General features: G+C 41.6%; 1 protein-coding gene across 2 annotated transcripts in view; it reads right to left on the bottom strand.

Annotated features, from left to right (window-relative positions):
- Positions 1-8,353: 8,353 nt before the first annotated feature.
- Positions 8,354-26,505, bottom strand: part of LOC106578947 (protocadherin-15) — a 332,275-nt gene continuing 314,123 nt past the window's right edge. The window contains exons 34-38 of one of the 2 annotated variants that reach the window (XM_014158252.2): positions 22,584-22,605; positions 22,098-22,136; positions 17,770-17,843; positions 14,912-15,044; positions 8,354-9,673 (exon numbers count right to left, since the gene is read on the bottom strand). In XM_014158252.2, coding sequence (XP_014013727.1) covers positions 9,104-9,673; positions 14,912-15,044; positions 17,770-17,843; positions 22,098-22,136; positions 22,584-22,605 — 838 coding nt within the window. In that variant the 3' untranslated portion in view covers positions 8,354-9,103. Of the gene's footprint in view, positions 9,674-14,911; positions 15,045-17,769; positions 17,844-22,097; positions 22,137-22,191; positions 22,606-26,505 lie in introns of those variants that run through there. The other variant, XM_045702411.1, reaches the window with a different exon arrangement.

The following is a 26,505-nucleotide window of genomic DNA, read 5'->3' as shown; positions in this document are numbered from 1 at the left end:
CTGTTAAGAGGTTACTGTGCCTCTTCCATAAGCTTCATGAGCAGCTGGTTCACAGGAAGTGAATGTTTATTTTCCTCCAGGGGACAATGACACAATGTTCTGAGAATGTCCTAAAAATGTTGTTGGGATGTCCCTGGAACAAACCGTGAACTAGACCAAACCTGCAGGGGAAAATCAAATTGTATTGGTCACATACACTTATTTAGCTGATGTTATTGCAGGTTTAGCAAAATGCTTGTGTTCCTGGCTCCAACAGTGCAGTAGTATCTAACAATTCACAACAATACACAAATCTAAAAGTAAAAGAACGGAATTAAAAAATATATAAATATCAGGACGAGTAATGTTGGAGTGGCAATGACTAAAATACAGTAGAATAGAATACAGTATATGCATATGAGATGAATAAAGCAGTATGTAAACATTATTAAAGTGACTAGTGTTCCGTTATTTAAAAGGCATAACTTACATTCATTCAATTTATACCATCAATACCGTATAGAATTGTAAATTACAGTTGACATCTTGTCTTTCACGTGTTCACATGTTGTCACATGTAGTACCTCGGTATCACATGGTGATTTATTTCACAATCATTTCACAAGATCATGTTCTTCCCTGTTGTCACGTGTAGCTTTACGTTATCACGCTGCTTCACATTAAATCACGTCATCACACGAGATCATGTTCTTCCCTGTTGTCACGTGTAGCTTTACGTTATCACGCTGCTTCACATTAAATCACGTCATCACACGAGATCATGTGAAATACAGTGTTAGTAAAATACATGGGGTCATCCAATCAATAGTGTAAATGACTATGTCTACAGAATGTCTGCAGCCCTTTGAATCTGGACAAAAGCATGCTATTATAGTCACATGGGTGGACGTGGTACATCTCACACTATTCCCTTACCACACAAGACATCACTGATATGTGAGGGAATGAAAACAACATTCCTTGGCTGGTTTGTATGTGCATCCTCCTCACTTCTATTCATGCATCATTTCAATGGATGTATAATTCTGAAGGAATCACATTAGTAACACAAGATCTCCATACCATCAACCAGATCGTCATGATTTTATTGCATAGACCAGGGTTTCCCAAACTCGGTCCTGGCACCCCCCTGGCACTAGACACTAGACTGCATCTCATTTTCAAACCATTAAACTGCTACTTGTCTTTCATACCATCAGACTTCTACTTGTCTTTCATACCATTAGACTTCTACTTGTCTTCATACCATTAGGATGCTACTTGTCTTTCATACCATTCAACTCCTACTTGTCTTCATACCATTAGACTGCTACTTGTTTTTCATATCACTATACTTCTGTCTTCATAACATTATACTGTTACTTGTCTTTCATACCATTATACTGTTTCTTGTTTTCATACCATTAGACTGTTACTTGTTTTCATACCATTAGACTGTTACTTGTCTTTCATACCATTAGACTGTTACTTGTTTTCATACCATTAGACTGTTACTTGTTTTCATACCATTAGACTGTTACTTGTTTTCATACCATTAGTTCCCTACTTGTTTTCATACCATTAGACTGTTACTTGTTTTCATACCATTAGACTGTTACTTGTTTTCATACCATTAGTTCCCTACTTGTTTTCATACCATTAGACTGCTACTTGTTTTCATACCATTAGACTGCTACTTGTTTTTCATATCACTATACTTCTGTCTTCATAACATTATACTGTTACTTGTCTTTCATACCATTAGACTGTTACTTGTCTTTCATACCATTAGATATTCAACTTGTCTCCATACCATTAGACTCCTACTTGTTTTTCATACTATTAGACTACTACTTGTCTTTCATACCATTATACTGTTTCTAGTTTTCATACCATTAGACTGTTACTTGTTTTCATACCATTAGACTGTTACTTGTCTTTCATACCATTAGACTGTTACTTGTTTTCATACCATTAGACTGTTACTTGTTTTCATACCATTAGACTGTTACTTGTTTTCATACCATTAGACTGCTACTTGTTTTCATACCATTAGTTCCCTACTTGTTTTCAAACCATTAGACTGCTACTTGTTTTCATACCAAGGTCCTATTTCTTAGTGTAAGTAGCGTAGAGGTGACAGACTGAATGACTCTGGGATGATGAGGCTGCACACCAAATACAGCTGTGCTTACTGTGCATAGGGGAACACATCATTTACCAGCAGTATGAGGTGTGTGCATACCTCCGTTCAGGCCTGGTTGGAGGGAACATACAGATCCATTTACAAGCAGTGTTTGGTAAGATAACAATACTGGGATTGTGTCATTCAAGGCAGGGGTTTAATTGCATCAAATTAGACAAGTTGACAAAATACAAACGCTAACGTGTCATTTAGTTCCATAGTGTTGTTTGATGTTGGGTAGAAATACTAAAGGGAAGACTTGAAGAAAAGACCTAAAACAAATCCTGTGTTTGTGATACCATAGCAACCTCAATCTAATGCCTGGCTAGGCTGTTAAATAACAGTGTCCAAGCTTGAAGCGTCTAGTAGGCCTATCAACAATGGGAACTGGGTACGAACACATTCAGCTACAACTGAACAATAGGTGGACGATAATCCAACACTGTGAATAGAATAGTCATCGAGGTCGATGTCATTAAGGCTTCTACCTCGATATATTTAGCAGTTACAAATCTTGTGCTTGTTTGATTGTTGTCAAATGCATTCTCACACTCTTCTAGATGAAGAATGACTCAGCAGCTGGAGCCAAACGTAAATGGGGTAAACCAAATAAAAGCAACAGAATGATGGCTCCTATTCAGGGAGTCAGTTGAAGTTATTGGCATTGCTACTTATAGGTACTAAAGACATCCTGCTTATCTAAAACACTTGGGCAAATCAACACCCACAGTGTCTTTACGAGCACAGGGGAGTTATCTTAAGTTTCTCTGAGTGTGCAGTGAGTTGGGTGGATCGAGGATGCCAGACGCTGTGGTCAGACTTGTATCACATCAAGCCATAACAGCTGTTATAATGAGAACAGACGGTCAAATTCTAATGTAAAAATCTGTCTTTAGTGCCGGGTCCACCAGTAAGACTCAGACCATGGAATTTTTCGATTGTCTCATCTAATTTGGTTTTAACAAGATTCCCCGCTGGGGCTCCATTCCACATTAGGAGCCTGTTGGATGGCTGGCCAAATGCTCTGCTGGCTACAGCTAAAGTATCAGAGGAAGTACTGAGCCTGAAGCAGCCCATTGCTGTGAGTCGATGGTATATCATGATTTATTCACAATGATTGATTGATTGGTTAATTGATTGATATATCATGATGCCTCGTGCATACCTAGAGCAATACAATTATGATCCAAATGAAAATTTGTGACATGGTTGCCTCCAACAATATTTTCATAATTTAACCATAGAAGATGCTTGGAAATCTCACAGATCCCCCATTTGTAGTAGCTGTGACTGTTACTTCCTGTTCTCTGTTGGGTGTGGTGAAGTCAGGAAGTCTACAAGATTTTCACCTGTGGAAAACAATATGTATAAAACAGTACTTACTTTGTTTAAAGATGACATGATTTGACCCAATGAGTGTAATTTTGAGGAGAATATCTCCATAACATGACCATACAGGTACTCCCCTTCTGGAGACGATCACATGCTGCCTGCAATCCAATTCATGTTTTCTTACAGCTGGTTCTGGTGCCATGGTGGCAAATGTATGTCTTCTAATGTCTGAGCAGGAGACATGCATAAAGCACCCCCTCATTAACTGGGACCGACAGTGCCAAGCTTCTATTTTTCTATAGGCCCTGCGTTTTGAGAAATAATAAAACGCTTGGGTGGGATGCCATCAACATTATTTACTCTGTGTACGTTTGTGTGTGCGGGTGAAGGGAGATCAAGAACATCTCTCAAATGCTACCTTAGACTGCATGCACACTACATCAATTATAAAGCACCCAGTCTACAACATATAGTTTAGAAAACCAGAAATACTCCAAAAATCTATACATGGTTCAGGAAAAGGGCTGCATTACGGGTTTCACATTTCACACAGTCCTGCCATTATACAGTGTGACTGAAATTGGTCTAAAATGTGAAAAATATATAAACAATGTAATAAAGTCAGTGACTGTCCAACGGACAACGTCAACTTCAGTTTTCGAGTTTTAAGGAAACATTTCCTGGGATGTGTTCTGTTAGATGTGGTCCATCTCTAAACGCTGTACAGCTATGACCACAGAGTTATTATCCACCTGCAGTCAACATCTCTGATGCTATTGCTGCGTGGTGTGTGTGTGCTGTGTGTGTGTGTACACACACTTACTTGCATGTGTTTTGTGTTTCCTCTGCATTGTGCTGTATTAGCTTCAGGTGCTATAGAATGTAAAGGGACCATGATGCTCGGCTGCTGCTGCATAATAACAAATCTGCCGGCTTGTAATTATTCACTTAATTATGTATTTTGGATGTTTGTTTGATATATTTCAATGGGAATCCATAATGTGCAGATCAAAGGGGATAATGTCATCACAGCCCGGTCACAAGGTACAGGTAATCTTGTCATAATTGTTTATTGTTAATTAGAGTGCCTTTCCTTGTAAGTTATTATCTCTCTCTCTTGGCGGGTGTTCAAGAGCAGTGTAATTCACTTGTTTACTAACATGACCACTTAATGTGGAGATAAACCACTGACTTCAGAGTGCTTTGTCAGTGTGATACTGCCTGCTGGTGAAAAGTCAACTTTGAGTACCTCTGGACATGTTTAGAATATATTATTAACCGTGGAACAGCACGGTGCTCTGCCTGTGTAGTTAAATGGTTCATAAACAAGGGTCTACCCATAGTCATTTCTGTGCAGAAGTGAAGAATTTGTTTTGCAGGCCAAGTGACTATCATTATACACCTTGTGCAATTAAAAACAATTGATATAATTGGCACTTAATTAAACATGTTAAAGTAACTGTCTAGTGAAAATCTCTCATTTGAAAGTTCATATTCTGTTAACTCATACCCAAATAATGTTGTTGACTCCAATAATCTATACTATTTGAGGCCAAAGCATAAATTGGAGAGAAAACCTTCAGAAACCCTACCCCAAACAGACCGTTTTTCAAATGCTTGCTATTTCCTCATGGAACATGATGTCATGTTGGCTCATTGGCTGAGCTGGCCAATCAGCAGTCTACACGCATTCATATTTTTACTAACTGGTATACACCCTCACCATTCTGTTGTTGGGGTACGCCCACACCATTCTGTTGTTGGGGTACGCCCACACCATTCTGTTGTTGGGGTACGCCCACACCATTCTGTGGTTGGGGTACGCCCACACCATTCTGTTGTTGGGGTACGCCCACACCATTCTGTTGTTGGGGTACGCCCACACCATTCTGTTGTTGGGGTACGCCCACTCCATTCTGTTGTTGGGGTACGCCCACTCCATTCTGTTGTTGGTGTACGCCCACTCCATTCTGTTGTTGGGGTACGCCCACACCATTCTGTTGTTGGGGTACGCCCACTCCATTCTGTTGTTGGGGTACGCCCACTCCATTCTGTTGTTGGGGTACGCCCACTCCATTCTGTTGTTGGGGTACGCCCACTCCATTCTGTTGTTGGGGTACGCCCACTCCATTCTGTTGTTGGGGTACGCCCACTCCATTCTGTTGTTGGGGTACGCCCACTCCATTCTATTGTTGGGGTACGCCCACTCCATTCTATTGTTGTGGTACGCCCACTCCATTCTATTGTTGTGGTACGCCCACTCCATTCTATTGTTGTGGTACGCCCACTCCATTCTATTGTTGGGGTACGCCCACTCCATTCTATTGTTGGGGTACGCCCACTCCATTCTGTTGTTGTGGTACGCCCACTCCATTCTGTTGTTGGGGTACGCCCACTCCATTCTGTTGTTGTGGTACGCCCACTCCATTCTGTTGTTGGGGTACGCCCACTCCATTCTATTGTTGTGGTACGCCCACTCCATTCTATTGTTGTGGTACGCCCACTCCATTCTATTGTTGTGGTACGCCCACTCCATTCTATTGTTGGGGTACGCCCACTCCATTCTATTGTTGGGGTACGCCCACTCCATTCTATTGTTGGGGTACGCCCACTCCATTCTATTGTTGTGGTACGCCCACTCCATTCTATTGTTGTGGTACGCCCACTCCATTCTATTGTTGTGGTACGCCCACTCCATTCTATTGTTGTGGTACGCCCACTCCATTCTATTGTTGTGGTACGCCCACTCCATTCTATTGTTGGGGTACGCCCACTCCATTCTATTGTTGTGGTACGCCCACTCCATTCTATTGTTGTGGTACGCCCACTCCATTCTATTGTTGTGGTACGCCCACTCCATTCTATTGTTGGGGTACGCCCACTCCATTCTATTGTTGGGGTACGCCCACACCATTCTGTTGTTGGGGTACGCCCACTCCATTCTATTGTTGTGGTACGCCCACTCCATTCTATTGTTGGGGTACGCCCACTCCATTCTATTGTTGGGGTACGCCCACTCCATTCTATTGTTGGGGTACGCCCACTCCATTCTATTGTTGTGGTACGCCCACACCATTCTGTTGTTGGGGTACGCCCACTCCATTCTATTGTTGTGGTACGCCCACTCCATTCTATTGTTGGGGTACGCCCACTCCATTCTATTGTTGGGGTACGCCCACTCCATTCTATTGTTGGGGTACGCCCACTCCATTCTATTGTTGGGGTACGCCCACTCCATTCCAACACAGAAAAGGTTTTTTTTTTAACATACTTATTTACCATTTTTTGGAAGGAAAGATATTTAGCTCATATCGTAATTAATTATAGGTCTTATTTCATAGAAATCTGGAAACACTGGACAGTTACTTTAACTGCCTGTAATCAAAACAATTGAATTTGATACCAGGGGATGATGTACTGCAAACTTCATCACCTCCATCTACTGGTGAACAGTAGCTACTACAGCAATCAAGACCACACATCAGTTCTTTCTCTCTCCGGGCTCTCTCCACACGACAGATAAAATATATGGTGTCAGATGCCATCTGGTGGCACACTTGTTTCTTTAAAAAGCCTGAAATAAACAGTGTAAACTGTCCAATGGTTTTATATTAAAATAACAGGTGTGAGGTTTCATGTTAGGTGTCAACACAATATTTGAAGGAAATCATAAAAGATTGAGTTTATGAAACATTTGCATAAATATTACATAAGCCTAAAGTAAAAAGTGACTTGTATTGAACAAATAAAAGTGTTAACAGAATACTTACCACTAAGCTATGGTGAACTCAGGAAAACTGAGATTCTCCCCTATATAGGTATTTCTCACGCCCAGGAGAATTATAATCTACTGTTTAAATGGAGTGGCTCTGAAAACCTCTCTGGTTGTGAAAGGAAACTCCTTTGACAATGAGCCAGAGAAAGAGAGAAGTGCTTGAGGTGCCAGAGAAAATATCTTTTGGAGATTTTGATTGTTTTGGGGGTTTTCCAGCTCTATTTTCTCTCCACGTGTCTGTTCTTTTTAAAGACTCCGTCTCCCAGAAAGCTTTGCACTGCAGGGGAAGTGCCTCATGAGCATCAGCCACCTGCGGTAGCAAAGAGCACAGTGATTCTGATCACACACTTTTGAGTTAAAGCAGCTGCACATTCAGACTACACATTTCACAGGTTTGCCACTTTGAACCAATACTGTGACTGGATAATTCTGTTGCGCTATTAGCTAATGATTACACTTATTGTTAAATGAATCAATGAACAAAATAAAAGAAATAGTACAACATGTTTCGAAATGTTGGCATTATTGATCTGTGACAAGAAGTGTGAGCCTTGGGCAGACTTGAAGAAATTAGAAGTTGACAAATAGATTTCTTTAAGTCTGTGGACATGTCGATATGATTCCAGGGTCAGAGCACACTACTTCTCAGCTCTTATAATTATCCTCCTTCCTTTCCTCCTCTTTTCCTCCGAAGATGTCATCTTCGTCCATGCACAATCACCCTCTGTATTCAGAAATAACTGGGCTAACTCCATCCTCTGGTTAATAAGCCCAAATGACTTCACTGTCTGCACACTGGAATCGCTATAAATCAGGTAACTTAGTTAAATCAATCAAATGGATGTTTGATATGTTCTCCTAGAACCATTCAAAATGAACATCTTCTCCTGAAGGTCATCAATATCATAATGCTGATTCTCAGAGCAGAAGCAAACACATGGAAATTGAACTGACTGTAATGTTCATTTTACCTGGGCATAGCATAGACTGGGGTTTTTGGATTTGGCATACTTCTCTCTGCAAACAAAGGTGATTTCTAACCATTTCGGAGAGGGAAAAAGGACTAGATGAATAGAAGTAGCAACAGTTTGATGAGAAATGTTTATTTCTGTTTCCATCAATAGGTTGAAGATGTATTTGATATATTTATGAAGGCAGCACTAGAACAAAGATTACTGCATTGGTTTTTCATGTGCTTATAAACATCACACGGCCATTACGAATATCGATTCAAAACCAGACCACAACCAGAATTGTTATTTCAAGACATGGCAAGTATGCAGTATGCAGCAAACAGGATAGTATTTCAAATATCCCTCAAAAATGTAACAATCTGTATAAAAATGACAAAAATAACACTGTATTCGAGTCTGAGTGACTTTTATGATTGGGGCACAGGTAAAGGCCTACGTGGACAGCAAGTGCATCCCTGATCAAGACACCTCTGTGTCGCCGAGACATTTTCATAAACTCCTCTTAGGAAAGAACATTCTACAAGTGACAATATTGGGAAAAGAGCATGTTTTATCCTAAGTAAATTCAAAATTGTTAGTATTCTATATTTAAAGGAAACCTAATAGCTTACTGGTTGCAAAAACTTTTGGATGAATGTACAGTAGCTAAATAGAGAGAAGACAATTTTTAAGATTAAGCCAATTAATTGCGATGTTGCTTTCGTTGGCAACACTTAACAAGAAACCAGTGGATTACTGATAAATAAATGCAAATATAATGCTGAAGTAAAGTGCAATTCAATTGAGATTTATGCTATGAATTAAGTCATTGGGGACAATACTAAAAAGTTCATTTTGTCACAAGTGAAAATACAAAAGTCACAGTTTTGTCATTGGTATGTGCAGATTGTTCCAGGGCCCCATCCATAGCTCCTCCTCATCGGAATACGTGCGATCGCTCTGAGACTCTAAAGGTTCTCTCACGTTCTCATTGTCCACTGTTGACTCCTGCTCCTCCGCATTCCACGTTCTCTCGCTCCTGGCCTTGGCGATGTTGGACTTGGACGCAATGCTCTCGGCGCCCGTGGTGCTGGAGGCCAGGGAGCCGCTGGAGGGCTGGGTGTTTAGGTTCTTGTCGGCCGAGGACGTGGTCGCCACGGGGCTGTTGAGCGGCAGTCTCTCCTCGTGAGTCACCGCCAGTTTGTCTAGTTTCTTAAAGTGCTTGCCCAGGCGCACCGGGGAGTTGACCTTGATGTTGTTTGAGTGGGCGGCCCGGCGGGTGCGTATGACTGAGCCGTTCTGTGCCAGGTACACGCTGCCGTTGACGTTGCTGTGGTTGGTCAGATTGGACAGACGGTTCCTTTGGGGTTCTGGAGCACTGTCCTCCCCCGTGGAACTGGTCTCATACTCCCTGTCCACCACCAGCTTGATCCGCTTCTTCCTCCCGTACTGAACAACAACAAGCAGACAGATATACACTGAGTGTACAGAACATTAACATTAGGAACACCTTCCTAATATTGAGTTGAACGCCCCCCCCCCATAACAGCCTCCATTCGTCAGGGCATGGACTCTACAAGTTGTCGAATGCGTTCCAAAGGGATGCTGGCCCATGTTGACTCCAATGCTTCCCACAGTTGTGTCAAGTTGGCTGCATGTCCTTTGCGTGGTGGACCATTCTTGATACACACGGGGAAACTGTTGAGCATGAAAAACCCAGCAGCGTTGCAGTTCTTGACACAAACCGGTGCGCCAGGCACCTACTACCATACCCCGTTCAAAGGTACTTAAATATTTTGTCTTTCCCATTCACCCTCTGTATGGCACACATACACAATCCATGCCTCAATTGTCTCAAGGCTTGAAAATCCTTCTTTAACCACACTGGAGAAGGAGCTGTTGAAGGAAATGACTAACTTCTGAGGTGAATTCTGAGGTGAATTAAGCACAATCTTTTGTGCTTCTTCACACAGATGGATGAGAAGCAATTATTAACCATTTACTAAGAGCTTTAGAAGGAGGAATGGGATTATCACATCAAAGGACATTGCTTCCACTATTCATGAAAGAAAAGGCAGCAGCTAAAAAGAGAAGAGGGGAAGAGAGGGCATGCGGCTGGACTCTGTAATTGGCTAAAATGGCTTCTATTACAATAACACATTCCACACAAATAATTGCAAACGCAATCAAGGCATTCGGAGATCTTACTTAATGGGATCGGAATTCAATTGAATTAAGATGTTACGGCTTCATCTTCCTCTTCTTCCTCTGTGCTATGTTCCAAGCTGTTTCCATAACTACCGCTGGACGGTCTCACCGTCGTGGCTCCCTCATCATCCTCAGGGGTAGGGGACAGGGTCATCTGAGGTTTCCATGATGCTACCTCTGACCTCTGTCGAGCCTCGTCTCTTTCCTGTTGAGACCATTGTAAGGCTCCCACTGGACCTCTTGGACAATGACCCTTCACACCTCAGATGACTCTCCGCTCTCAGCCTCTTCTTCCTCCTCCCCCGAGGACTCCTGCTCTTCCTCGCTCTCCTCTTCGATGGTGTTCTCAGGCCCTAAAGTGTGTGAGGAAGTTGTGGATCTAGCGCTTCTTGTCCAGGTGGATCTAAAGCTCCTGGAGCTTGGGTCAGAGACTTACTCTGCTAAGTGAGAATCTCTGTTCTGTCCCACTGTGCTGTGTATCAGAGGATGTTCTCCACTGTCCTGTCTACTCTGACTGCGGCTGGAGACCACAGAGGATCTCCTGCTGGACGAGGGCGCCTGTGACCGTGTCCCTGGCTCTGTGTCCGCCTCTGCAGACGTCACATTCCTCAGTCTCTGATCCTGACCTTTATCGGAGTATTTCTCCTCAGAATTCTTTCTCTCTCTCTCTCTCTCTCTCTCTCTCTCTCTCTCTCTCTCTCTCTCTCTCTCTCTCTCTCTCTCTCTCTCTCTCTCTCTCTCTCTCTCTCTCTCTCTCTCTCTCTCTCTCTCTCTCTCTCTCTCTCTCTCTCTCTCTCTCTCTCTCTCTCTCTCTCTCTCTCTCTCTCTCTCTCTCTCTCTCTCTCTCTCTCTCTCTCTCTCTCTCTCTCTCTCCTGCAATCCAGTGTGGAGGATGAAGCAGTGCTGCTCATACTCCTCCTGTCTGAGAAGGCCTCCCCTGGGACCCTTCCTCAGAGCTGCTGCAGTCCTGTTCACGACTGTCCCCCGCCAGGGAGGCCTGCCACCTCTACTCCCTCTCAGTCACTGGAGCATTGGGACCTGGAACCATACATTCTCTGCTCAGCTACAGAGCTCACACTGAGGATATCATCCTCTCTTGAAGCCTGCTTGATATGTTTATACAGTTGAAGTCAGAAGTTTACATACATTTAGGTTGGAGTCATTAAAACTCATTTTTCAACCACTCCACACATTTCTTGTGAACAAACTATAGTTTTGGCAAGTCGGTTAGGACATCTACTTCGTGCATGACACAAGTAACTTTTCCAACAATTGTTCACAGACAGATTATTTTACATATAATTCACTTTATCACAATTCCAATGGGTCAGAAGTTTACATACACTAAGTTGACTGTGCCTTTAAACAGCTTGGAAAATTCCAGAAAATGATGTCATGGCTTTAGAAGCTTCTTTTAGGCTAATCGACATCATTTCAGTCAATTAGTGGTATACCTGTGGATGTATTTCAAGGACATCATAGGAAAATCAAAAGAAATCAGCCAAGACCTCAGAAAAAAAATTGTAGACCTCCACAAGTCTGGTTCATCCTTGGGAGCAATTTCCAAATGATTGAAGGTACCACGTTTATCTGTACAAACAATAGTACGCAAGTATAAACACCATGGGACTACGCAGCCGTCATACCGCTCAGGAAGGAGACGCGTTCTGTCTCTTAGAGATGAATGCACTTTGGTGCGAAAAGTGAAAATCAATCCCAGAACAACAGCAAAAGACCTTGTGAAGATGCTGGAGGAAACAGGTACAAAAGTATCTATATCACAGTAAAACGAGTCCTATATCAACATAACTTGAAAGGTCGCTCAGAAAGGAAGAAGCCACTGCTCCCAAACCGCCATAAAAAAGCCAGACTACGGTTTGCAACTGCACATGGGTACAAAGATCGTACTTTTTGGAGAAATGTCCTCTGGTCTGATGAAACAAAAATAGAACTGTTTGGCCATAATGACCATCGTTATGTTTGGAGGAAAAAGGGGCAAGCCGAAGAACACCATCACAACCGTGAAGCACGGTGGTGGCAGCATCATGTTGTGGGCTTTGCTGCAGGAGGGACTGGTGCACTTCACAAAATAGATGGCATCATGAGAAAGGAAAATTATGTGGATATATTGAAGCAACATCTCAAGACATCAGTCAGGAAGTTAACCTGTTAGGGCTAGGGGGCTGTATTGACACGGCCGGATAAAAAACGTACCCGATTTAATCTGGTTACTACTCCTGCCCAGTAACTAGAATATGCATATAATTATTGGCTTTGGATAGAAAACACCCTAAAGTTTCTAAAACTGTTTGAATGGTGTCTGTGAGTATAACAGAACTCATATGGCAGGCAAAAACCTGAGAAGATTCTGAACAGGAAGTGGCCTGTCTGACAAGTTGTTAATCTTGGCTCTTTTTATTGAAGACTGAGGTTCTTTGCTGTAACGTGACACTTCCTACGGCTCCCATAGGCTCTCAGAGCCCGGGAAAAAGCTGAATGATATCGAGGCAGCCCCAGGCTGAAACACATTTTCGCGTTTGGATAGTGGCCGGTCAGAGTACTCTGAGACTCAGGCTCTTATTTTCTCTCTCTTTGTACGTATACACGCTTTCCCGGTCGGAATATTATCGCTTTTTTACGAGAAAAATTGCATAAAAATTGATTTTAAACAGCGGTTGACATGCTTCGAAGTACGGTAATGGAATATTTAGATTTTTTTTGTCACGAAATGCGCCATGCTCGTCACCCTTATTTACCCTTTAGGATAGTGTCTTGAACGCACGAACAAAACGCCGCTATTTGGATATAACAATGGATTATTTGGGACTAAACCAACATTTGTTATTGAAGTAGAAGTCCTGGGAGTGCATTCTGACGAAGAACAGCAAAGGTAATAACATTTTTCTTATAGTAAATCTGACTTTGGTGAGTGCTAAACTTGCTGGGTGTCTAAATAGCTAGCCTGTGATGCCGGGCTATCTACTGAGAATATTGCAAAATGTGCTTTCACCGAAAAGCTATTTTAAAATCGGACATAGCGAGTGCATAGAGGAGTTCTGTATCTATAATTCTTAAAATAATTGTTATGTTTTTTGTGAACGTTTATCGTGAGTAATTTAGTAAATTCACCGGCAGTGTTCGGTGGGAATGCTAGTCACATGCTAGTCACATGCTAATGTAAAAAGCTGGTTTTTGATATAAATATGAACTTGATTGAACAAAACATGCATGTATTGTATAACATAATGTCCTAGGGTTGTCATCTGATGAAGATCATCAAAGGTTAGTGCTGCAAGCGTCCCACCTAGCCCATAGAGGTTAAAGCTTGGTCGCAAATGGGTCTTCTAAATGGACAATGCATACTTCCAAAGTTGTGGCAAAATGGCTTACAAAGTCAAGGTATTGGAGTGGCCATCACAAAGCCCTGACCTCAATCCTGTAGAACATTTGTGGGCAGAACTGAAAAAGCATGTGCGAGCAAGGAGGCCTACAAACCTGACTCAGTTACACCAGCTCTGTCAGGAGGAATGGGCCAAAATTCACCCAACCTATTGTGGGAAGCTTGTGGAAGGCTACCCGAAACGTTTGACCGAAGTTAAACAATTTAAAGCCAATGCTACCAAATACTAATTGAGTGTATGTAAACTTCTGACCCACTGGGAATGTGATGAAAGAAATAAAAGGTGAAATAAATCATTCTCTCTACTATTATTCTGACATTTCACATTTTTAAAATAAAGTGGAGATCCTAACTGACCTAAAACAGGAAATTTTTACTAGGATTAAATGTCAGGAATTGTGAAAAATGTAGTTTAAATGTATTTGGCTAAGGTATATGTAAACCTCCGACTTCGACTGTACATCTTGGCACCTTCACCAACCACTGTTTCACCGAGGGCTTGGCCTCGTACCAGGCCTGGAAGTAGCTAGCATCTATGACCATCTATCACTGTTCATCCTCAGCATGCTGTCGGAGCACTTGGCCTTAATTAGTTCAGGGGCAGTCTCCACCATCTCCTCCGTCCCTCCGATCATTGGAGAAGAACTTCAAGGGGAATATCCTGGCTTAGTTACACGGGGGGTGGAGTGAGGGGGCTCACCAGGAAACTGCAGAGTTTCATGACTGTATTTAGTTTCTGAGCAGCCGTAGAGGAGTGGTGGGGCCAATGGAGTCTGCTGCAGCAGCACTGCTGGGGGTGGCTGTTCCTGGCCTGGGACGGGGGGGACTGCAGGTCTCCAAGTACCTGTTGGGGGGGCCACTGCGGGGGCTGCGGGATGGTCCTCTGCCCCACCTAGATGGCCTCCTCCCACCACGCATGGCCACCTATATTACAGTCACATCAGCCCAAGCTACCGTTAAAGCCACTGTTGACCATTAACCATTACTGACCCATTACTGAACCAAGCAGGGCTTCCTCCAGGGACATACTTTTCATTGAATTCAAAGGTGCATCATTTTGAATCATACAAATCTGCTACCTCTCCATCTGACTCCTGTGGACTGCAATAGTAGTAGCTCCCATCGTCTTCCACAATCACCTCTCCGTACTCATCATACAGGCCTGTCGGCGATATCAACTTCCTGCGACTGCCATACTGAGGCAGCTCATACCTGTAGGGAGACACAATGGTTTAGTTACACACTGTACTGACACACATACACAGATAGACAGACAACACACACACACACACACACACACACACACACACACACACACACACACACACACACACACACACACACACACACACACACACACACACACACACACACACACACACACACACACACACACACACACTCACACATACACGCACGCGCGCACACACACACACACTAGCAGCCATAACATGATTTATTCACCTCTGTCAATACACATTTATCAGTATAATTGTGCCATTCATTTTTTAGAAGCGAGTGTGAAACAGAACATGTGATTCGGCCCGGGTCTCCAGTGGCTCCTGGATAACAGAAAGGTGAGAGGTGGGCGGTAAAGGAGGCTCCTTATGGGACTTTACAGTCATTGCCCCAGACAGGCTATTTCTTTTTTCTCTGTCTTTGTTCAGCCTGTCTTTAGTGCCAGAGGGGGGCAGACAAGGCGTACAATAAGATCCAGGGCCCACTCACTACAGAGCGTAGAAGTCAGTTCCCTATGAACCCAGATTAAAGGCTTTGAGTGCTCCTAGGGAGAAACCGTCTGCTAAAACAAAAACAGACCATCAGCTTAACAGGGCTGACTGTGACTGTATGGACACAGGGTGTGGTGACCTTTAACCTACATTCTTAAGAAGTAAAGGTGCCTGGAAGAACCTTTTTGGTGGCCACACAGGCGGAACCTTTCCAGTTGAAAAAGGTATTCGAGGAACCTCCGTGTAAAGGTTCAAACCGGAACACTTTTGTGATTGGAGGGGTTCCATTTTTTTTAACCTTTTTTTATAATATAGTGTCGAGGTAGCAGCCAATCAGATTGGAGGTGTGGCTTATTGGGGGTGTGGCTTTATGATAGTTATTTTTGGTCCCCAGTTAGCATAAATGTCATTAACTGTTCATAATGTTAATTTTGTACACTACAAATGAAATGTTCCATGAATATCTATGCTTATTACATATTCTAATATAATATGAACATTACTGACATACAGCAATAAAGTGTTAACTACTCCAACTTCTGGATTCACAGAAGCTCTTGGGGAACTGAAGCTACAAACGCCTCACTGAAGCTACAAAACTGTCAGCTTTCAACCTTAACATTGGAAGACAATACAACAGATCAGATGAACAAGAATGACATTTACTTTAATGGGTGGCCCAAAAAATACTGATCCGCAAGCCATACCCCTAATAAGCCACGCTTCTGCTCCAGGGTCCCTCCAGGAACACGTTGCTACATTGAACCAATAAAGGTTCCTCCAAGAACCACTCAACTAATCGAAGATGCAAATATGAACCATTGACTAGCAAATGGTTCCTTGAGGATCTCCAGGGTTCCTCGAGTCACCACTAATTCTAAGAGTGTACAGTACACGGTGTCAGTAGAGGCCAAATGGCTAAAGGGCTCAAGCCTCCAGCCAGAAGACTATTACCCACATCTCAACCCAAACATGAGCCAAACTCTAATTTTATTCATAGTGATCGATGTGAAGCGAAACATTAGCATTTTGAGAGACCCGCTACATAGCAGAGAGAAAAATAACATGCGGTATGGCTGAAGTCAGAGGCTGGACGTTGTAATTAAAAGGTGAAAAGCTGCATATAGAGAGAGCGTGAGGAGAGAGAGGAGAGAGAGGAGAGACAGGAGAGAGAGAGTGAAGAGCGAGAGGAGAGAGAGAAGAGAGAGGGAGTGAGGAGAGCGGAGAGAGACAGTGAGGAGAGAGAGGAGAGAGAGGGGAAAGAGGAGAGAGAGAGTGAGGAGAGAGATTGAGGAGAGAGAGGAGGGAGGAGAAAGAGAGAGGAGAGGAGAGAGAGAGGAGAAAGAGACACTCAGAGACAGTGAGAGGTAAATGTATCTGTCGCTACAGCATATAGAAATCCGAATCGTTCAGTTTCTACATCCGGGGTGTCAACTCATTCCATGGAAGGCCTAGTGTCTGCAAGTTTTAGTTTTTTCCTTTCAATTAAGCCCTAGAAAACCAGGTGTGGGGAGCTCCTTGCTAATTAGTAACCTTAATTCATCAATCAAGTACAGGGGAAGAGTAAAAACCTGCAGACACTCGGCCATCCGTAGAATGAGTTTGACACCCATGCTCTATAACTACCATCCTCTCACTTGGGTGCTGGAGGGGCTACGTCTTAAGAGCTTAATTCCATAACATTCAATCTGCATCAACACTCCTTGTTGTTCTCCTGTTGTTAGATAACGTGGACGATGCTCAATGTAACGTGCTAAGTGAGTGATTAGCCTGGCTACCATTGTGCCAGGACACCTAAATGGGGTCTCTAGTGTCTTAAAATTAAATTATGGAATTCATCACAGGTGGCAACAAACGACAATTTGAATGATTTCGTCTGAAGCTATCATTATGTATTCTGAGCTGAACGCTTCACTTCAAGGCTGTTCGGAAACTACTTCCGATTTTTCAGTCTGGAGGCCTGTTGTGTCGAGAGCTGTTTGTTATGGACGGGTATTTAACTCTAAATGAGTTTCCGGACTCTGCAGACCGACTGAGTTTCCCTGGTGTGAGGTGAACTGTCGGCACTCACAGGATCAGTAAGGCCTCAGGAACAAAAACACACACAAACACACACTGTGCATAGACACACCGTACACAGACACACCGTGCACACACAGCCACGCATGCAAGAAAACATGCACACACAGCCACGCACACTCCCTTACCCATGGTCATAATTATAATAATCCTGGGTGTAATAGTCCTGGCCAGGATCGATACCAGACTCAATAGAGAGCTCCTGTTGTGGGTAAAGAAGAGGTATTAGTTAAAGGAAAACAAGAGAAGACCACCAAACAGGCTTTATTAAAGGAGGATTCTTCACTACTTTGGATAGCAAAGGGAGACAGACAGACAGACAGACAGACAGACAGACAGACAGACAGACAGACAGACAGACAGACAGACAGACAGACAGACAGACAGACAGACAGAGAGACAGAGAGAGAGAGAGAGAGAGAGAGAGAGAGAGACAGAGTCTAAACCACACAAACACAACACTAGACACTATGGAACACAAAGCTTTTACTAGCTCATCCTGGAATATACAAGGTCTGAGGTCATCTGCCTTTGGCCTAAAGAGCAGGAACCCAGACTTCATCAAAGACATTGGAAATACAGACATTGTCATTCGACAAAAAACATGGTATAAAGGAGATGGACCCACTGGTTGCCCTCTAGGTTACAGAGAGCTGGTAGTCCCATCCACCAAACTACCAGGTGTGAAACAGGGAAGAGCCTCAGGGGGTAAGCTAATTTGGTATAGAGCAGACCTAACCCACTCTATTAAATTAGCCAAAACAAGACAATTTTACATCTAGCTAGAAATTAATAAGGAAATGATATCAACAGAGAAAAATGTCCTCATGTGTGCTACCTACAATATATCACACCAATAGATTCCACATACTTTAATGATGACAGCTTCTCCATCCTAGAGGGGGAGATCAACAATTTCCAGGCCCAGGGACATGTACTAGTCTGTGGTGACCTAAATGCCAGAACTGGACAAGAAGCTGACACCCTCAGAACACAGGGGGACAAACACCTACCTGCAGGTGACAGCATTCCCTCCCCCATATTCCCCCCTAGAAACAACTACGACCACATAACCAACAGAAATGGGTCACAACTCCTGCAGCTCTGTCGGACGCTGGGTAAGTACATAGTCACTGGTAGGGTTCGAGGGGACTTCTTTGGTAGGTACACCTATAGCTCATCTCTTGGCAGTAGTAATGTAGACTACTTTATCATTGGCCTCAACCCAGAGTCTCTCAGAGCGTTCGCAGTCAGTCCACTGATACCCTTATCAGATCACAGCAAAATCACACTCTATTTGAACAGAGCTATGCTAAATGATGAGGCATCAAATTCAAAGGAACAGAATAATATTAAGAAATGCTATAGATGGAAGGAAAGTATTGTGGAAATCTACCAAAAAAAGGTTTAGGCAACAACAACTTCAATCCCTTCTAGACAATTTCCTGGACAAAATGTTTCACTGTAATAGTCACTTATAAATGTCCTTGTTTTTGAAAGAAAAACACATTTTTTGTCCATTAAAATAACATACAATTGATCAGAAATACAGTGTAGACATTGTTAATGTTGTAAATGACTATTGTAGCTGGAAACTACTGATTTTTAATGGAATATCTACCTAGGCATACAGAGGCCCATTATCAGCAACCATCACTCCTGTGTTCCAATGGTACGTTGTGTTAGCTCTAGAGGTCGACCAATTATGATTTTTCAATGCCGATACTGATACCGATTATTGGAGGACCAAAATAAGCCAATACCATATATATATAAAAATCGCCCGATTAATCGGTATCGGCTTATTTCTCTGTTGATATCATATATTTGTAATACTGACAATTACAACAATACTAAATGAACTATGAACACTTATTTTAACTTAATATAATACAGAAATAAAATCTATTTAGTCTCAAATAAATAATGAAACATGCTCGATTTGGTTTAAATAATGCAAAAACATAGTGTTAGAGAAGAAAGTAAAAGTGCAATATGTGCCATGTAAAAAAAGCTAACGTTTAAGTTCCTTGCTCAGAACATATGAAAGCTGGTGGTTGAATATTCCCAGTTGTTCAATATTCCCAGTTAAGAAGTTTTAGGTTGTAGTTATTATAGGAATTATGACACGCTGATTATTTCTCTCTATACCATTTGTATTTCATATACCTTTGTCTATTGGATGTTCTAATAGGCACTTTAGTATTGCCAGCCTAATCTCAGGAGTTGATAGGCTTGAAGTCATAAACAGCACTGCTAAGAGCTGCTGGCAAAACGCAGTAAAGTTTGAATGAATGCTTACGAGCATGCTGCTGCCTACTACTGCTCAGTCAGACTGTGCTATCAAATATCAAATCCTAGACTTAATTATAATATAATAAACACAGAAATACGAGCCTTTGGTCATTAATATGGTCAAATCCGGAAACTATCATTTCGAAAACAAAATGTTTATTCTTTCAGTGAAATACGAAACCGTTCCGTATTTTATCGAACGGGTGGCAACCCTAGTCTAAATATTGCTGTTACATTGCACAACCTTCAATGTTATGTCATAATTATGTAAAATTCGGGCAAATTAGTTCGCAATGAGCCAGGCGGCCCAAACTGTTGCATATACCCTGACTCTGCGTGCAATAAACGCAAGAGAAGTGACACAATTTCCCTATTTAATATTGCCTGCTAACATGAATTTCTTTTAACTAAATATCCAGGTTTAAAAAAAATATACTTCTGTGTATTGATAAAAAAAATGGCATTGATGTTTATGGTTAGGTACATTCGTGCAACGATTGTGCTTTTTTTGCAAATGCGCTTTTGTTTAAACATCACCCGTTTCGCGAAGTAGGCTGTGATTCGATGATAAATTAAGAGGCACCGCCTTGATTATACGCAAGGCAGGACAAGCAAGTTAACCTAGTAATATCATCAACCATGTGTAGTTAACTAGTGATTATGTGAAGATTGATTGTTTTTTATAAGGTAAGTTTAATGCTAGCTAGCAACTTACTTTGGGTCCTTGCTGCACTCGCGTAACAGGTGGTCAGCCTGCCACGCAGTTTCCTCTTGGAATGCAATGTAATCGGCCATAATCGGCGAAAAAAAAATGTAATTACCGATTGTTATGAAAACTTGAAATCAGCCCTAATTAATTGGCCATAACGATTAATCGGTCAACCTCTAGTTAGCTCATCCAAGTTTATCATTTTAAAAGGCTAATTGATCATTAGAAAACTCTTTTGCAATTATGTTAGCATAGCTGAAAACTGTTGTCCTGATTAAAAAAGCAATAAAACTGGCCTTCTTTAGACTAGTTGAGTATCTGGAGTGTTAGTATTTGTGGGTTCGATTACAGGCTCAAAATGTCCAGAAACAAAGAACTTTCTTCTGAAACTCGTCAGTCTATTCTTGTTCTGAGAAAAGCAGGCTATTCCATGCGAGAAATTGCCAAGAAACTGAAGATCTCGTACAACGCTGTGTACTAGTCCCTTCACAGAACAGCGCAAACTGGCTCTAACTAGAATAGAAAGAGGAGTGGGAGGCCCCGGTGCACAACGGAACAAGAGGACAAGTACATTAGAGTGTACTGGCCTTCTAAGCAGAGTTGCAAAGAAAAATCCATATCTCAGACTGGACAATAAAAAGAAAAGATGAAGATGGGCAAAAGAAGACAGACACTGGACAGAGGAACTCCGCCTAGAAGGCCAGCATCCCAGAGTCGCCTCTTCACTGTTGACGTTGAGACTGGTACAAAGTTCTCCCTCGCCCTCCATTTGGCAAATCGGATGGAATGCTATTTGGCCCTAAACAGAGAGTATACAGCGGCAGAATACCTGACCACTGTGACTGACCCAAAATTAAGGAAATCTTTGTCTATGTACAGACTCAGTGACCATAGCCTTGCTAAGGAGAAAGGCTGCCGGAGGTAGACCTGGCTCTCAAGAGAAGACAGGCTATGTGAACACTACCCACAAAATTAGGTGGAAACTGAGCTGCACTTCCTAACCTCCTGCCAAATGTATGACCATATTAAAGACACATATTTCCCTCAGATTACACAGATCCACAAAGAATTTGAAAACAAACACAATTTTGATAAACTCCCATATCTACTGGGTGAAATACCACACTGTGCCATCACAGCAGCAAGATTTGTGACCTGTTGCTACAAGAAAAGGGCAACCAGTGAAGAACAAACACCATTGTAAATACAATCCATATTTATGTTTATTTATTTTCCCTTTTGTACTTTAACTATTTGCACATCACTACAACACTGTAGACATTTGAAATTGGGAAATTCTGTGAGTGTAATGTTTACTGTTAATTTTTATTGTTTATTTCACTTTTGTTTATTAACTATTTCACTTGCTTTGGAAATGTTAACATATGTTTCCAATGCCAATAAACCCTTTGAATTGAACTGAATTGAATTGAGAGAGAGAGTATTCTGTACCTCCGGTCTCAGAAGAGAGGGCCTGAGCAACTGCTGTTGCTGCCAGAGAGAGTGGACAGTTGAGGAGGAAAAGACAGTCAAAAGGTAAGTAGATAAGAGGAAGGTTTCATTAAACAGATAGTGGATCAATGTAAATATGGATGGGAAGGGGTAGCAAGCGAGGTCAGGGGGAATTTGATGGGAAATAGACAGAAGAAACAGCCTGTGTCAGTGAAGTATAATAAGAGAATTTCATAACCAAAACCAAGGGATTTAATACGAAGGGATGACAGCTTCCGCCATCAGCCAAACCTTTCCAATATCTGTGCATCACATCGCCTCCCCAAACATAAGGCGGGCGGTGCATTGGAAATGTATTTCCATATTTAGTTTTGGTCCTTCTATCAACGCTGTCTACAGATACAATTATGTTAAATAAACTGACAAGTAGGTTCACCATTCAAAAGCAGCAATGCCAATTTCAGAGGAATGGAAACGCCAACGTACCTCATGATGTCCATACCCGCGCCTGTAGAGGAAGAAACATTGTGGAAATCAGTAAATCAGATTGTCAAGATAAAGATTGTCAAGATAAAGATTGTCAAAAATAAAGATTGTCAAGATAAAGATAGTCAAAAATAAAGATTGTCAAGATAAAGATTGTCAAAAATTAAGATTGTCAAGATAAAGATTGCTTGAGCTTGTATTACTTACTGTAGCAGTAATTGGCTGCTTAAATCAAAAGCAGAGAGTGGTCTCCCTTTGCTAATTTTTCAGTTTCAAGTACATGAGAATTGTAAAGCAGTTGTTCATCTCCTTTTGGAAGGCAATAATATGAATTATTCAGTACTCTTAAACCTATTCTACCACTACACCTCACTAAGAGAGAGAGAGGGAAAGAGAGAGGGACAGAGGGAGAGAGAAAGAGAGAGAGGGAGAGAGAGATTTAATTTAATTGTAATTTAATAATCCATAGAATCTAACCACTTCTGGGAAAATTGTATAACTCTAAACAAACAATCCAAAACGGAAATGTGTGGATAAACCACATCTCAAATCTTTTTGGCTCTATAACAAAGAATAAACAGCAAAACAAACATGATCAAATACAAATCCTAGAATCAACTATTAAAAACTACCAGAACCCACTGGATTCTCCAATTACATTGAATGAACTACAGGGCAAAATACAAACCTTCCAACCCAAAAAAGCCTGTGGGTTTGATGGTATCCTCAATGAAATTATAAAATATACAGACCACAAATTCCAATTGGCTATACTTAAACTCTTTAACATCATCCTCAGCTCTGGCATATTCCTCAATATTTGGAACCAAGGACTGATCACCCCAATCCACAAAAGTGGAGACACATTTGACCCCAATAACTGCCGTGGGATATGCGTCAACAGCAACCTTGGGAAAATCCTCTGCATTATCATTAACAGCAGACTCGTACATTTCCTCAATGTAAACAATGTACTGAGCAAATGTCAAATTGGCACTTTACCAAATGACTGTACGACAGACCACGTATTCACCCTGCACATCCTAATTGACAAACAAACAAAACAAAACAAAGGCAAAGTCTTCTCACGCTTCGTTGATTTAAAAAAAGCTTTAGAATCTATTTGGTATGAGGGTCTGCTATACAAATTGATGGAAACTGGTGTTGGGGGAAAAACATACGACATTATAAAATCTATCAACACAAACAACAAGTGTACGGTTTAAACTGGCAAAAAAACACATTTCTTTCCACAGGGCCGGGAGTGAGATAGGGATGCAGCTTAAGCCGCACCCTCTTCAACATATATATCATCAAATTGGCGAGGACACTAGAACAGTCTGCAGCACCCGGCCTATCCCTATTAGAATCTGAAGTCAAATGTCTTATTGTTTGCTGATGATCTGGTGCTTCTGTCCCCAACCAAGGAGGGCCTACAGCAGCACCTAGATCATCTGCACAGATTCTGTCAGACCTCGGCCCTGACAGTAAATCTCAGTAAGACAAAGATAATGGTGTTCCAAAAAAGGGTCCAGTTGCCAGGACCACAGATACAAATTCCATCCAGACATTGTTGCTATAGAGCACATAAAAAACGACACATACCGCAGCCCAAACATTAGCACCACAGGTAACTTCCACAAAGCTGTGAACGATCTGAGAGACAAGGCAAGAAGGGCCTTCTACGCCATCAAAAGGAACATAAAATTCGACATACTTGAATCGGTTATAAACTCAGCAAAAAAAAAAACCCGCCCTCTCACTTGTCAACTGCTATAATCTATAACATAGCCCATCTATAATTTAGCCCATACAACTACCTTTTCCCCTACTGTATTTATTTATTTTGCTCCTTTGCACCCCATTATTTCTACTTTGCACTTTCTTCCACTGCAAATCTACAATTCCAGTGTTTTACTTGCTATATTGTATTTACTTTGCCACCATGGCCTTTACCTCCCTTATCTCACCTCATTTGCTCACATTTGCTCACATTGTATATAGACTTATTTTTCTACTGTATTATTGACTGTATGTTTGTTTTACTCCATGTGTAACTCTGTGTTGTTGTGTGTGTCGAACTGCTTTGCTTTATCTTGGCCAGGTCGCAATTGCAAATGAGAACTTGTTCTCAACTTGCCTACCTGGTTAAATAAAGGTGAAATAAACTTTCAAAAATAAATAAAACTGCGTTTATTTTCAGCAAACTTAACATCTGTAAATATTTGTATGAACATAACAAGACTCAACAACTGAGACATAAACTGAACAAGTTCCACAGACATGTGACTAACAGAAATTGAATAATGTGTCCCTGAACAAAAGTAACAGTCAGTATCTGGTGTGGCCACCAGCTGCATTAAGTACTGCAGTGCATCTCCTCCTCATGGACAGCACCAGATTTGCCAGTTATTGCTGTGAGATTTTACCCCACTCTTCAACCAAGGCACCTGCAAATTTCCTGACATTTCTGGGGGGAATGGCCCTAGCCCTCACCCTCCGATCCAACAGGTCCCAGATGTGCTCAATGGGTTTGAGATCCGGGCTCTTCGCTGGCCATGGCAGAAGACTGACATTCCTGTCTTGCAGGAAATCACGCACAGAACGAGCAGTATGGCTGGTGGCATTGTCATGCTGGTGGGTCATGTCAGGATGAGCCTGCAGGAAGGGTACCACATGTAGGAGGAGGATGTCTTCCCTGTAACGCAAAATGTTGAGATTGCCTGCAATGACAACAAGCTCAGTCCGATGATGCAGTGACACACCGCCCCACACCAAGATGGACCCTCCACCTCCAAATCGGTCCCGCTCCAGAGTATAGGCCTCGGTGTAATGCTCATTCCTTCGACGATAAACGCGAACGTGAAGAACAAACACCACTGTAAACACAACCTATATTTATTTTAAATTATTTTCCCATTTATACTATTTGCGTATCATTATAACATTGTACATAGACATAATATGACATTTGAAACGTCTTCATTCTTATGGAATTTTATAAGTGTAATGTTTACTGTTAATTTTTTATTGTTTATTTCACTATTGTTAATTATCTATTTCACTTGATTTGGTAATGTAAACATATTTTCCCATGCCACTAAAGCCCCTTAAATTGAAATTGAATTGAGAGAAAGAGAGATGGACAGAGGGACAGGGAGAGAGGTAGAGATAAGTAGAGAGGGAGGGAAAAAGAGAGAGAGAGAGAATAAGAGACAGAGAGATGGAGAAAGAGAGGGAGGACTGAAAGTAAAAAAAAACTACAAGACTCAACTTTTAAAATGAAATGTTCTAGTATGATAAAGCTATCGACTACTCCTTCCGTCATATGGGCAAATTGTTTTCAGTAATCAAACCAATTGGAAACAATGTGCGTTGAATAGGAATGCATACCTCGTAGACCTCAAATCATATTGAATTTGAGTTATTGCCTGTGAAGGCTTATAAAATACTACACCTACGGATCTGACTGAGACCTATGTTATCCATTATATACCATTGTGGCATTTCAGAGTATAAATTAAAATGAAAGACACGGATTCATTCACACTTTACACACAGCAAGTGAAGTATATAATATACAAAAGTGAAATAAACAATAAAAAATGAGCAGAAGCTCCAAAAGAATAAAGACATTTCAAATGTCATACTATGTATATATACAGTTTTGTAACGATGTGCAAATGGTTAAAGCACAAAAGGGAAAATAAATAAACATAAATATGGGTTGTATTTACAATGGTGTTTGTTCTTCACTGGTTGCCCTTCTCTTGTGGCAACAGGTCACAAATCTTGCTGCTGTGATGGCACACTGTGGTATTTCACCCATTAGATATAGGAGTTTATCAAAATTGTGTTTGTTTTCGAATTCTTTGTGGATCTGTGTAATCGGGGGGAAATATGTGTCTCTAACATGGTCATA

The sequence above is a fragment of the Salmo salar genome, chromosome ssa19, assembly GCF_905237065.1.
Source record: "Salmo salar chromosome ssa19, Ssal_v3.1, whole genome shotgun sequence".
NCBI lineage: Eukaryota > Metazoa > Chordata > Actinopteri > Salmoniformes > Salmonidae > Salmo > Salmo salar.
The sequence above is the reverse complement of the archived record's forward strand: the minus strand, read 5'-3'. Positions and strand labels throughout refer to the sequence as shown.